Raw genomic sequence first — 13,977 nt, 5'->3', positions numbered from 1 at the left:
GGGTTTGTAATCCATAGGGGGTTGAACATTGCCTAAGATTATTTCTTCAGTATATCTTCCAACCCCTTTGCAGCTTTTTGCAGCTGGAGGACCACATGGTATAAGCTCTGTATCTACAGAAAATTGGTTTTTACCCCGATACCCCCTGGAAAAAAAAATAACGAATGCAAACAATCAGTATGTACACCCTTTCAGCATTATACATAGAGAAAAATACTCCACGTATGTGTATGTATACACCGTTATCCAAAATCAAGGAGGTTGGGGGGAACTCCAAATATCCAAAGCTGGCTACACTGATCTCTGATGTCTTGTGGCGTGAGATTAGCAACTATATTCCTATGCTACGGCCATTGCTAGCTACGACACATATCGCACAACACGGATTTTGGTCACTGGTTGCTCCCAGAAGCCTTTGCTGTCTTGGTTGCACCTGTTGAGTTTCAGATGTGTGGATGACGCAGAGGGATACATTAAATAGAAAAATAATAATTACACGTTATTCCTATAATTACATAGACGGAAGATTAACTCCTTGGTTTCATCTAATCTACATAACCTTTTTTTTTAACCACGACTGAGCAGAGTGCATGGTGGGTAACACAATCAATTAGTGCACAGGAAAGCGTTACAGGTTACCTCTTGGAGATCCGCTAAGTAGTCATGCTTTACACTGCCGCTGGCTTTCTGTGGGCCCCACACACAATTTATTTGTGAACTAGCAGCATGCAGTGTGTTGTACGAATCCCAACGTTCCCCGCAATCCTTGCACCTCTGCATGACACGTCCCGCATGATCTACAGAGTCGCACCCTTTGTAAACTCCTTGCAAAATCTGTCTCGCAGAACAAGAACATGTTTATATGCCTGTAATGTTTTTTCTCGGGGGGACATCTTCAAGTGCACGTGTACAAAATGCCATCAGACATGTCCTATTTGGGGCCACTAAAGAAAGGCAGCGAAAGGAAGTGTCTGTGTCTGAATGGCAACACGTACTGGTGGAGCAGGACCGGCAGCTCGCCTGCAGCTTCTGTGTGTTTTAGCTTATCCAGTGAGGGTCCCATTCTGCTATAGGCAGTCTTTACACAGTGCCACCTGTCCTTTCATATAGTCCCTGCAAGGGCAGACTCGTTTGTGGTTGGAATTGGACCCAGCGCAGCTGAAGAGCAGTAGGTCGCCTTGAAGAACACAATGATTTCTCTTCTCATCCAATGAGGGAACCACAATGTCGCTTGCAGTTTCAGTCGACTGACAGTGAACCCCAAACCTGAAAATTCAATACAAAAATTAAATACAGAAAATTCACAAAAGTGAAGAACCCAGGCAACATTAGTGGCCAGCTGAAATATTATGGTGTGGGATATACTCCGCGTGCAGCCTGAAGGGTGAACTTTTCGGAAGAATCTGAACCCATCTGCATTAGATCCATTGGGTAAATAGATCCAGTGTCCCTATAGCACTTTCGTGATACAGAGCTCTTATTCTATCTTCCTGTCCCTGGGTCTCTCTCTTTTCCATGTCAGGGAGAGGGAGAGGCTCCATCAGCCACCTTTAACTATTTTCAGGCTTATGTAGATGAATGCAACAGCAAACACCCAAGAAAAACTTTTCAGTCACATCTCAGCTAGCCTTGGAAAGCCCAGGATCAGCAGTATAGAAAATGAAAGCTCTGTATTTAGGATTTGGTTAAACAGGGGAAGTTTCCTTCTAATGGGGTTGCACACCTGACCCATCCTGCTGCCAGCTTATACCAAGGTATGACAACTGCCTACAATTCAATACATTGTATTTTAAATTAGCATGCTCCATATCAAACTACATAAACATGTCTGGGTACGTCCATTTATTTATTCAAATGGGGCCAGCTTGCAGCTAGTTCTACTCTTTAAAAAGGGGCCTCGGCTTTGCTGCCATTATGTTGTTTCATATATAAGAATACAGGTTATTTATACTGAAGTACAAAGCCCCCACCACCACTCCTACCCCCAGGGTTTTTGTCACTCACTTAGCCAGATCTGTGTCCCTGTTGAGGTGCTGGAAGTAGGAAGGCTCACAGATTAGATGCTCCTCCTGGCACACTTGTTTGCACGACTTTCCTGGTTCTGCGAATTTCACCTGCAGTGCACTTAATGGCGGCCACATCACCTGCCCGTGACAGAAGTCCTGCGGGGATAAGAAGAAGCATGAGAGGGGTCCTGTGGAGCAAGCTCAGCTAATGGCTCTCAAACACCTGACAGCAGAACTTTTCTGCGATGCTGGGAGTTTTAGAACAACGGGAGCTAGTGAGCTGCAGGTTAGAAGAAATTATACAGTCAAATAATTTGCATAGCAGATAGTTGGGGGGCTCAGCCTTAATGCATGAAATAATAAGATTTGGCCTACTAGATAGTACTGGAAGTCCAGCTGAAAGATCAGTTAGGGCAAACACTTATTAGCTATCCTACATCCTACAAACTATGGATGATACAGTGCCTTCATTTGTCTATAACTGTTTGATAAGCTAGAGGGATGCATGGACCTCTGAAAAGAGTCTGAACTCAAAGAGACCCACAGCCACTGCTTTAGTACTTGTAAAGTTACAGCTTGCATAATGGAAAATAGCAGTGTCACTTTTACCCAACACACCAACCATAAAAGTGACCCCTGGCTGATAGAGGGTGCCAGTCAGGTATAGAGCTTGAGCACTAGAAGATTAAAGGATAACATGGTTAGGGATTCATCAACTAGGATTTGGTTTGGCTTTGGCCAGGATTCTGCTTTTTTTGTAGGATTCAGATTTGGCTGAATCCAAGTGCCTGGCCAAACAAAATCGCTAAAACCATGTGACTTTTTATCAAAGGAATAAGGAAACTGATTTATTTTTCTGCGCGCTACACATGCAGTTCTTTTTATAGATGCACATGCAAATTAAGGTTTGGAACCAGTTTGTGACTCCATCGAATGCCTCATACGAGATACAAGATTCGTCCGAATCTCAAAATAGTGGATTTGGTGCATCTCTAAACACAATCTGCATGGCTGCCTCAATTAGACTTGTCTCACCTGATTTTCTATGAAGGCATTCACCCTCTGGAGCATCCCCTCGCACGTGAACTCATAGGGCAGATATGGCTCATTCTGCAAATAGAAAACAAATATATACAAAAAACCCCAATTTATTAAACTTATTTCTCACGTACAATGTCCTGGATTTGTCTATTAAACAACTTAATTGGTCTTGTCTGTCTATAGAGCTTTATAACTGTGCAAAGGCTGACCCATCAAAAAAGCAATAAACAAGTTGCTATGCTATCTGTGTGACCATTCAATTGTTGTTGACGTATAGCAGGTATAACATGGCAAGATAAAAAGGTGACAGTAGGACAAGACTCAGACAAAGTGAAAACTATAGGGAAGTTGGAGACGGTAGGACAAGATGGAGAAAGTAGAACAAGATGGAGACAGTATGATGAAGACAGTAGAACAGGGTGGAGACAAAAGGACAAGATTGAGACAGTAGGACAAGATGGAGACAGTAGGACAACAGGGGTGATCCTGAACCCTCTGCTGCCCTGGGGCAGCTTTCCTGCTGCCATCCACCCTTCCAGCTTTTCAGCACTGGAGGGGATCCGGGGGGTCCACACTGCTAGTGCAGAAACCACAGTTCCAGAAATCCAGCTCTTAAAAGTTACCAGGAGCAGATTTTTTTTGCCACCCGTGGAATCTTGGGGGGGTACTGCTGTGCCTAGTAGGAAAAAATGGACACAGTAGGGCAAGATGGAGCTAAAGGAAAGTTGGAGACAATAGGAAAAGATGGGCACAGCAGGATAAGAAGGTGACATTAGGACTAAGATGAACATAGGAGGACATAACAGACACAGCAGGGCAAGGTGGTGAAATGCGTGATAATAACCCTTTATATCAGTGTTGCCCAAACTTGCAACCACCCTAGGTCCCATCACATTTAAGGCAACTATAGATACAGGCAGAAAAAGGCAGAATGGATCCCTCTTTACAATGAGAGTCTGGAAAGCTCACCCCCAAAGACAATTAAAGAGTTCTGACCTTCTGATTTAGGATCTCTTTCACTGCCTTTTCCACTTCATCCCGATTGTTAATATCCACAGTCCAGACGTGAGGTTTCCCTATGTACACTTCTGCATATGGGTGCTGGGACGTCAGCTGCAAAAAAGGGAACAACATCTTAATAATATACAAGTGAGATCCACCAACATGAACATATGAATACAAAATAACCTGCAGGAAAATAAGAGCAACAAGTAAACACAGGATATGGCACCAGGGATCCCTTGTAATGCTCTCTGCTCTACTGGGGTAATTCATTTAATTATGTTACTGGCAAACTAAAGACAAATAGAGAGAAACTTCTTTCCAAATGTTCTACATGAAGAACAAAGCTCAGCCATGGCTGCCTTCCAGGATCACATTGTCTTATGTTAATTGTAAACAACGGTTCATTACTGGATGAGTTTTGTTTATCACATGCAATGTTGGTATATTTCCAGCAAGTGGCAGTAAGGATTCAGAGCTCCCAGGATGCAGCAAAGCTGGGATATGTGCAGTCTGCAAATTACCCCAGTGAAATGAAAGCCACGGATCTGCAACTTCATACTCTCCAGCAATTTCTGCAGATCTGCACTATTATTCCTTATGTGCCCGGTCGGGTGCTCTTTGATTGTGCTGTATGTGTATCAACGTATTTTTTTAAAAAAAGATTTCATTTGGCCTCAGTGAGTATGCTAAACATGTTTATTGCATACGGGTTTATGATACTTGGAGGCATCTGAATCCATCCAAAATTAGATTTTTTTAGGTTCTATGTGTCAGGTCTGACTGATGGCAATCTCTGTTCTGCAAAATGGACATGTATTCCTGTAAGTATTTATAACACACAAGAGCATTAATATCACTTGATGCACTAAAACTTTATTATAAAAGTACTTGCCTACTTTAAAACATAAGGATATTAGAAATCATGACATATATTAAACCACCTGACCTGCAAATTTGTGCCTTTTTATGGACACAACTCCTCAGTGACTTCTAATATCCTTATAATTTACAGTAGGGGTACATTATCCCTTATAATACAAGAGTGGTACTCAGAGTTCCCTGTATAACTCAGCCTGCAGCCTTGTGCCTTTATATGGTCACAGGACCACTCAGTGACTTCTAATATCCTTAAAAATTACAGTAGGGGGTACATTATCCCTTATAATACACAAGTTATACTCAGAGTTCCCTGTATAACTCAGCCTGCAGCCTTGTGCCTTTATATGGTCACAGATCTCTATAGTGACTTCTAATATCCTTATAATTTTCAGTAGGGGGGGTACATGATCCCTTATAATACATGAGTGATACTGTATAACTCAGCCTGCAATTTGGACACAAATGATTCTTGGTAAATGACTGCAACACTTAAGTGTGTATCACAGCAAGGCAAATGGCCCACAAAATTCAAATGTCCTGCATTTAAAACTTGCACCACTGCTAGCTGAACAGGCTGGTGATATTTTAACTGGAAGCTAACAAACAAAAGCACAGAACATTAAAAATATAGAAATGTATAAAAATCTAAAATAAAAATATAGCTGACCTTTCAGTAATGGGTGTAACTCACCTCTCTTAGGGTTGGTTTCCCTTTGAAGAAATCTGTATTCCGGCTGCTTTTTGGTGGATTGAATTTGGGGTTGAGAAAAGCACAGCCATTGGCAATTGCTTCTAGAGGAGCCGGCCCTTCGTATGGGAAGCCCAGGCCTACAAACAACTGCAAAACAAAAGCAGGACATATTTATAATGCGTTTTATGACCACTGGGACACAGTTGTCACTGTGTTTGGATAAGCACTGGTGTGTCAGTATAGCATCCCCTTAAATAATGCATTCAAAAGTAGTTTATTATGCAGCTGGCCTGAGCCCTTTAGTTCAGTAAAGTTGAAGGGAAGAACAATCTACCGCCCCAGGGTTGTTGGGGAGTTCTGTAGGTGTAGAAGGGGTGCGTTATGTTTAAGCTACATAGGAGGAACAAACACAAAGCTGGCATTGAGCATTTCATGTTTATTTTGCAAAGCGGAATGATCACGCCAGATGCAGACCCAATGAAAGCCCCTTCGCCCACACAGCAGCAGCAGGAATGATTCTAATCCAGGCAGGGTTGAAAGCTTTCAATGCAAGCGAAACCGCCACCTCCTTTCCATCAGGTTAAAGGGATTCTGTCATGATTTTTATGATGTAGTTTATATTTCTAAATTATACTGTTTACACTGCAAATAATTCACTCCACAATATAAAATTTAATTCCTGAACCAGAAAGTATATTGTTTTTTAGTTGTAATATTGGTGTGTAGGCAGCCATCTCAGTCATTTTGCTGGTCATGTGCTTTCAGAAAGAGCCAGTGCTGCACTATGGAACTTCTGTCTGACAGGCTGTTTTTTCTCTTACTAAATGTAACTGAATGTGATGTTGTTGGACCTGAATTTTACCAGTAGTAACTGCACACGTTTGGAAACAGATCTGCACGCACACAATGTCATGCAGTCAGGGGGTTGACCCCTTTTATTGTGCCACCAGATTTTCTGGTGGCACAATAAAAGGGGTCAATCCCCCGACTGTGATATCACTCCAACTTGCAGTACAGCAGTAAAGAGTGACTGAAGTTTATCAGAGCACAAGTCCCATGACTGGGGGCAGCTGGGTAACTGACATGTCAGCCCCATGTCAAAAATCTGTTTGATCTTTTGAGAAACAGATTTCAGTGCAGAATTCTGCTACAGCAGTACTATTAACTGATATTTTTTTCCCCCATGACAGTCTCCCTTTAAGTTCCATCAAGTGTGCCCCACATAGGGAGCTGGAGATTTTGGCTCGCTGTGCATGTAACATTTTCTTAAGGGCTAGTCCACACGGGGAGATAGCGACGCGTTTGCGGTCGCGGCGACAAAGCGCCGCGACAGTCGCCGCGACCGGCGCAGGCGACAGTTTTGTATGGGCGCCTATGTAAAAACGCCTGTGCTAACCACACGAGGCGATGCGCTTTTCAACAGTCGCCTGAAAATGCCTCGCCAGGCTTTTTCAGGCGACTGTTGAAAAGCGCATCGCCTCGTGTGGTTAGCACAGGCGTTTTTACATAGGCGCCCATACAAAACTGTCGCCTGCGCCGGTCGCGGCGCTTTGTCGCCGCGACCGCAAACTCGTCGCTATCTCCCCGTGTGGACTAGCCCTAAAGGGTGTGTCAGTGAGCACGGTGGCCTTCAAATGTCACTTTGTTTGCCAAGTGGCACAAGACACAGCACCTCCAGCCTTAAGCAAAGTGGAAAAAAAGAGGTAAGTTTGACAGTTTATGTGCTGAAAGGCTCAGAGGAGCAGCCGACAGAAGAAGCCCTTTGATAAGTCAGTGATATCAGGAGGCTGCTGTACACTGTCCTTTCATGTGCGCAGAGTGGGGGAGTCGGTGGTGTGACTGCAGATCCACTGAAGTGCTAGCAAGCTGGTGCAGTCGGCACACTAACAATGCCACTCTCCTTGCTCTCTCTGGATAAATTGGCCATCCAACTAATTCGATTTAATGGTGCTGTCTGTGCCGTTAAAATCAGTAGGTGGCAGCACAATTTAATGGGAAAGAAAGTGCCGCGCTTGTCAGAGAGTGTTATAGAGAAACATGTCAGATCTTCCCCTTCTCTGCAGACCTTTAGCAAACTTGTCAGACTTAAAGTTGCATCCAGCAGTGCCTGTCATCGGGAGATGAAACAGTTAAGAAGCAATGTTACATCTTAAACACGGCTAGTTTGCAAAATAAAGTCAAGGTGACTGATCCATGGCAACGGATCACCCATGGGAACACATTGAATACAAAAACGGGTGCCTGCCAGCTTGGCTACCCAGGATGTAATGCCTGTGGAAACCAGTGGAAAATTGCATTCATGAACCAACTTAAGGCCCCATACACTGGGCGATAAAAGCTGCCGACATACCGAGTTGGCAGCTTATCTGGCATCTCGATCAGGCAGGTTAAAAAATCCCGTTGGATCGTGGCATCATCTGTGCGTGTATGCGGTCCAGCGATCCGACTGCCCGTTTCGGATACATCGTGATCTGATCGTTGGGCCCTAGGGCCCATGATCGGATCTGCCAGATATTGTCTCATGGCGACATAGCCAAACGAGCGGATCTCTGCTTCTATGGCCATCTTAAGTCCTCCACCATCGTGACGCCCCCTGACCAGATAAAAACCAAAAAAAAAAGCAGTAATCTAGCTTTATTGGGAGATAAAGAATGGGCACAATTCCATCCTGAGAATAACCAGGGATTTAAAGAAGAAGCAGCATTTACTATGCATACACCAATGTCAGACTGGGATGCCAGAGGCCCACCAGAAAACCTTAGAGCGTAGGCCCATTAGAAAACCTAAGACTGTGGGTCCACTTTCCAAATTATTATTCCTACTCTCCTAACTTAATCTCTTTATTCTCCTAGTCTTTTATATCTATTTACTATAATCTATTCTTCCATTATTAAGTATTTTTTCCCCATAAAGAAATAGTGAATGGCCATGAAATAGGCCAAATGTTTAGAAGCAAGGGGGCCCACTGACACCTGGGCCCAGCAGGAGTTTTCCTGGTATCCCGATGGGCCAGTCCGACACTGGCATCCACTAGTGATGTGGGGTGGCCCGATACCCGCGGGATCCGTGGCCAACCTCGCTTCCCTATTTGCTGGTTGTGGGCGGGTTCAGGTTGAGCTCTTCTCGCCTGTGACCTTACACCGCCAGCGTCCAACTAATGGTTTTATAGGCAGTCGCCTGTCTGACAGGGTGGGTCGGCGCAGGTCTATAAAAGGAAAGTGGGTGCGGATCAGGGTCGCGCATGTTAAGGTCGGGTGTGGGTCCAGTTTTACTTGACCTACACATCACTAGTATACACCTTAACTGGCAAAGCCTGAAACGATTTAAAACACAGAATTGTGCCAAATAAATGACGGGGAGGGAAAAGAGGAATAAAACTCTATACCTTAATGGAACAAATAACAGAGTGTTATAAATGGCATTAATCGTACTAAATGATGGCAGAGCCAAAGGCTCTAATAAAATGCATACCTTGTATATTTAATTGTAGGGATGCAACGAATCCAGTATTCGGTTCTGGATTCAGCCTTTTTCAGCAGGATTCGGATTCGGTCATAATTTGCATACCCAAATTAGGGGCGGGGAGGGAAATCAGGTGACCTTTTTGTCACAAAACAAGTAAAATATTTTCCCCTTCCCACCCCTAATTTGCATATGCAAATTAGGGTTCAGATTCGGTTCGGGTTCGTCCGAACCCAAAATAGTGGATTCGGTGCATTCCTATTTAATTGTAATCTTAAACACAGTAGAATTGGTCAACCGAAATCAGAAATCTGTGATGGGTATACCCGACTGATATCTGGCCAGAAATCACCCACATATTGATTGGGGGGTTTAAAATTCTTGTCAGGGCGAGGATTGCATTGGTTGTTGATCGAATCCCAGTCCTGGCGGTCTGCATTTACTGTGGTTAATCTGATATAGGTTCAACCTGATATCACCCCCCACCAGAACATGAATCCTCCCCCCAGAAGCATATACATTTTATAAACATAGTGTTACCTTTTTCTACAAAAACAAGTCAGCAAATCGCAATAACTCACTTTTGTTTCCCGGAGGAGAAACTGCAAGTCTCGGCCGCTGAGGATGCCGTGGTTCTTGACATAATTGGGCAAATAAATGGTTCCTTTCTCATGCACAGTGCCATGGACCTCCATGTAAGTGTGGATGATATCCAGGTAGGTATTCTTGTCCTGAAATGATGCAAATGCTTGTGTTACTATAAGCTTTAATTGTTGCCCAACTGCTCTTCATTGTTATTTTCTGGTTACACCTTGCTTCACAAGTTGACTTGGAGGGTTAGATTTCAGAATGGAACCAGAATTTACTTAGGGGGTTAAGTAAATTTTGGAGCAGAATTAGGACATCATTAGTCATGGATCCTCTTGCCAGTGCTAATGTACACAATTTTAATAGGGAACACATTAGAAAATGTTCTGGTTCTGTTCTGGCATTATGTCAAATACTTAAGCATACTTTCCAGAACCTGCTGCCATTATTAACTACTTTCTGGCTTTGTTTTGGCCTACTACTAAGTGCCCATTAAAGGCCAAGTAAAGCTTAAAGACAACCTAGTCTTGGCTTGTTTCTCTGGTCCACTTAAAGGGGGTGTTCACCTTTGCGTTAACGTTAAGTATAATGTAGAGACAATTTAAATTTGGCTTTAATTTCTTATTATTTGTGGTTTTTGAGTTATTTAGCTTTTTATTCAGCAGCTCTCCAATTTGTGATTTCAGCAATCTGGTTGCTAGGGTGGAAATTACTCTACAACCATGCATTGATTTGAATATGAGACTGGAATATGAATAGGCGAGTGCCTGAATAAAAAGAGTATTAATTAAGTAGCAATAATAAATGTATAGACTGACAAAACATTTGTTTTGTTAAATGGGGTCAGTGATCCCGTTTGAAAACTGGAAAAAGTCAGAAGAAGAAGGCAAATAATCCAAAAACTATAAAAAATAAGACCAGTTGAAAAGTTCCTAAGCACAGTGCATTCTATAAATGAATCATGGAATACGGTTATGAAGCCACATGGGTAAAATACTTACCCCTATATAATAATAATAATAAGATGTTTACTTTTAAACAGGTGAGCAATACATGTTACCTGCTGATTGGTTGCTATGAGTTACAGTTCCTGGGCAAACAGATACCTGCAGCAATTCAGTTATATGCAAAGAAAAATGCAAAAGAAAACTTAGTGGACTGTTCCTGTTTTTGGCACTTTGAAACCTGCCTTGCACGTAGGTTTTATTTGTGTCTCAAAGCATGTAAAAGAAGAGTGTGGTTTATAAGAAAAACCTTGCTGGAAAGCCCAGCCTCTGACCTTGTGTCTACCTGGGGATGCTGGGAATTGTAGTTCAACCGCTAGAGGGCTTTATGTTGAGATGGCCTAACCAGAACATCAGGAAAGTGACTAAAAAATGTGACTGTGCACAAGATCTGACCTTATGTTATAGCAATAATATGTATACCCATACAACATTGCAAGAAACTCAGCCGCTATATCATATATGTATATATATATATATATATATATATATATATATATATATATATATATATTTTTTTTATTTCTCTTTTCTTTCCCTTGTTTTGGTTTGTTTTTCTTTTCTTTTTTATATGCTTATGTAAGCTTATTTTATATGTTTGAAAAAACTAATAAAACATTTCAGTTTTAATAAAAAATGTGACTATGCATACAGCATGATCTTGAACAAATCTCAGGAATAAAGGGTGTATCATTGTCAGGCAGCAGGGGATAGTACATGAGTCAGATAGCAGGGTCACCTTCACACCAAGCAAAGCGCTGCAATTTAACAAAGAACATATGCACTCTCCTCAGGGCAGCGGCACAGGAAAGAAATTAATTTGCTCAGACTCTATCAAGCTGGTAGCTCAGTTGGTAAACCATATGGGCAGCATCTTAAGGGCTCTGCTTTGTTACATCTTTTTGCCCCTCAAACCCAAACGCAAAATGAGGACAGCCAAGCGATTATCAGAAGGATTTGTTGGGTAAGAGAAAAACAAAGAGGAAATGCATATATTTGTGTGCTTAAAGGGACACACACATTTATCATTTAATCACAGCTAATTGCTACTCAGCTACAACAGCTTTTACTTTTTTAGTTGGAAGTTACTATCTTTGTCAGGAGCAGCAGCCCACGAGTTACTAAGGGTAACTTGCTCCCTGGCAGTCATCACCAACCAGAAGCATGAACACGGCTAATCAATATGGCCCTGGATTCTCTGCACTTCCTGATACTTGGGCTGTTCTCTTTCCCAGGATAAGGTAGAAGCCTTCCTCTGGGAAAGTCAATCCCATCTATCCCTAGTATTTACCCACATATTTTTTTGTATCAGCCTGTAGCAATCTTGTCAGATAATCAAATCTGTATTTCCCAGCATCAAACAGGATCAGAGTTTGACATAGAAAGTGATTCATACAATCATCTGCTATTAATGAGCCTATTTATTTGGCACTGGTGTCCCTGGGCACTAGCAAATACTTGGACTCATTACTGGGGATGATCATAGAATCATGGACAGAAATTACATTTAGGAATCAGCTGCTGGAAAATCAACTAAAGCGACTGCTTCCAAGAGCTGGACAACAGGCTGAATACCAGATACAATTTTAAATGAAGCCAACAGACAGAATGCGTGTCTAATATAAGTCCTATCTATTGAGCTCATGTTCAGCACAGGTGTATATTGCCCCATTAGGGAGACAATAAGCCACACCTCTCTGTATGAGGGACAATTCACAAAAAGAGCAGGTGTAACGTGTACTCTGGAAGAAAAAAAGCCAAAAGCAGCCAATCAGATTTTTGTTTTCATGAGTCTTATGTCAGTTAATCAAGCCAAGATAAATTACAGCTCCCAACATTCAAAAATTGGGACAATTCGTCTACATCTCCCCCTTACTTTTGGGGTCTTTGATTTGAGACTGTTCCACCTAAACCCGGCATTTCAATGTAAAGGAAGATTAACTGACTCCTCATAAAACTAAGCACAGTGTGTGTGATAAGAAAATTTGGCGCTGTTAAAAGTATCATAGCAAAAATAATAAATTGGGACCACTGGGACTGCACTTGTAAATGCCACTAAAGCTTTAGACTGGCAGATGAGCCAGCCAGGAGCAGGGAGGGAGGTTTTCAAAATTATGAGGAGGCTGAAAGCTTTGGATAATACTCTACTGGTCCGTTCAATGGCAAAGCTGCTGTAATCACTCTGTTAAGCTTCTCAGCTCAATCTCAGCTCTGTCCCGATGATACATGTACTCTGTGGTATGAAAACGTAACCCATCAACTGCTGAATTCAGACCTCTGGCTTTTTTAATGTGACCCAAAACCTAAGCTGTGAAATAAATTCATTGTGCTGAAAATCAGAGAAAATTCTATACTGCAAAGACAAAAATCAGGCTTGAGCAAGGGTGCAAGAAGAACATAAGAGGGGTTCCTGCCTCATAGATACAGGGAGCTATTTTATAGGAACAGAAACACCACAAAATGAAAAGCGTTTGAAAGGAATGACAATATTATGTAGTTACACTGCACTGATAAAACTGGTGTGTGTAAACACAAATATAGTTTACATACACCATAGCCACGGGGGCAGCCATTCAAGCACAGGATACTCCGTAGATTACAGATAAGTTCTCAAGAATCCCATTGTATACTACAGAGCTTATCTGTTAACTGTGGTTTATCCTGTGCCTTTTTTCCTTTTTCAGCTTTGAATAGCTGCCCCCATGGCTACACAGCAGCTTGTTTATATAAACTATATTAGAGTTTCTGAATCAAACACACCAGTTTAACCAGTGCAGCACAACAGTGCATTATATTTTTATTCCTTTCAAACCCTTTTCATCTTTTGGTGTTACTGTTCCATTAACTCCTTGACTACAGATTAAAACAAAAAATGCCACCATACAAATAAATGAGAGGCAGGAAAATAATTCAGCTCCAAGATTGGTGGACTAGAGTCTATATTAATGAAGGGGCTTAGATAGCATCCAATTAGAAGCAAAAGGAAAAGAGGGGAACAGCAATGGATGGGAGAGAAAGACAGACAAAAATGCACTGCAACAAACCAATAAAGCTTCTCAGTTACAGAGAGGAGAATCCCTTTGTATAACCCCTCCACTGCACCCTCTAAATCTCATACACATGAAAGATTAGGACTGACATGTAGAGAAAAGTCCTGTGTAATCCCCTTTATCATCCTTCAGTGATATGTCTGGAAAGCCCAACTGTATAAAGGTAACTAGATAGATGTTTTAAGAGTTTTGTAGTTTGGTTACAGAAAACCTGCTTTTTCAGAGGTTTCCATGGAAAATGATTAGCACGG

At 42.1% G+C, this 13,977-nt stretch overlaps 1 protein-coding gene across 2 annotated transcripts in view; it reads right to left on the bottom strand.

Annotated features, from left to right (window-relative positions):
* Nucleotides 1–1,036: 1,036 nt before the first annotated feature.
* The window catches only part of LOC108701278 (alpha-1,6-mannosylglycoprotein 6-beta-N-acetylglucosaminyltransferase A), an 87,332-nt gene continuing 74,391 nt past the window's right edge, over nucleotides 1,037–13,977 (bottom strand). For both annotated transcript variants that reach the window (XM_018235681.2, XM_041577482.1), the window contains exons 12-17: nucleotides 9,666–9,815; nucleotides 5,623–5,769; nucleotides 4,044–4,160; nucleotides 3,042–3,116; nucleotides 2,005–2,162; nucleotides 1,037–1,266 (exon numbers count right to left, since the gene is read on the bottom strand). In XM_018235681.2, coding sequence (XP_018091170.1) covers nucleotides 1,068–1,266; nucleotides 2,005–2,162; nucleotides 3,042–3,116; nucleotides 4,044–4,160; nucleotides 5,623–5,769; nucleotides 9,666–9,815 — 846 coding nt within the window. In that variant the 3' untranslated portion in view covers nucleotides 1,037–1,067. The remainder of the gene's footprint in view (nucleotides 1,267–2,004; nucleotides 2,163–3,041; nucleotides 3,117–4,043; nucleotides 4,161–5,622; nucleotides 5,770–9,665; nucleotides 9,816–13,977) is intronic.

Source organism: Xenopus laevis, chromosome 9_10L, assembly GCF_017654675.1.
Source record: "Xenopus laevis strain J_2021 chromosome 9_10L, Xenopus_laevis_v10.1, whole genome shotgun sequence".
Taxonomy (NCBI): domain Eukaryota; kingdom Metazoa; phylum Chordata; class Amphibia; order Anura; family Pipidae; genus Xenopus; species Xenopus laevis.
This window is presented reverse-complemented; position numbering and strand designations above follow the sequence as displayed.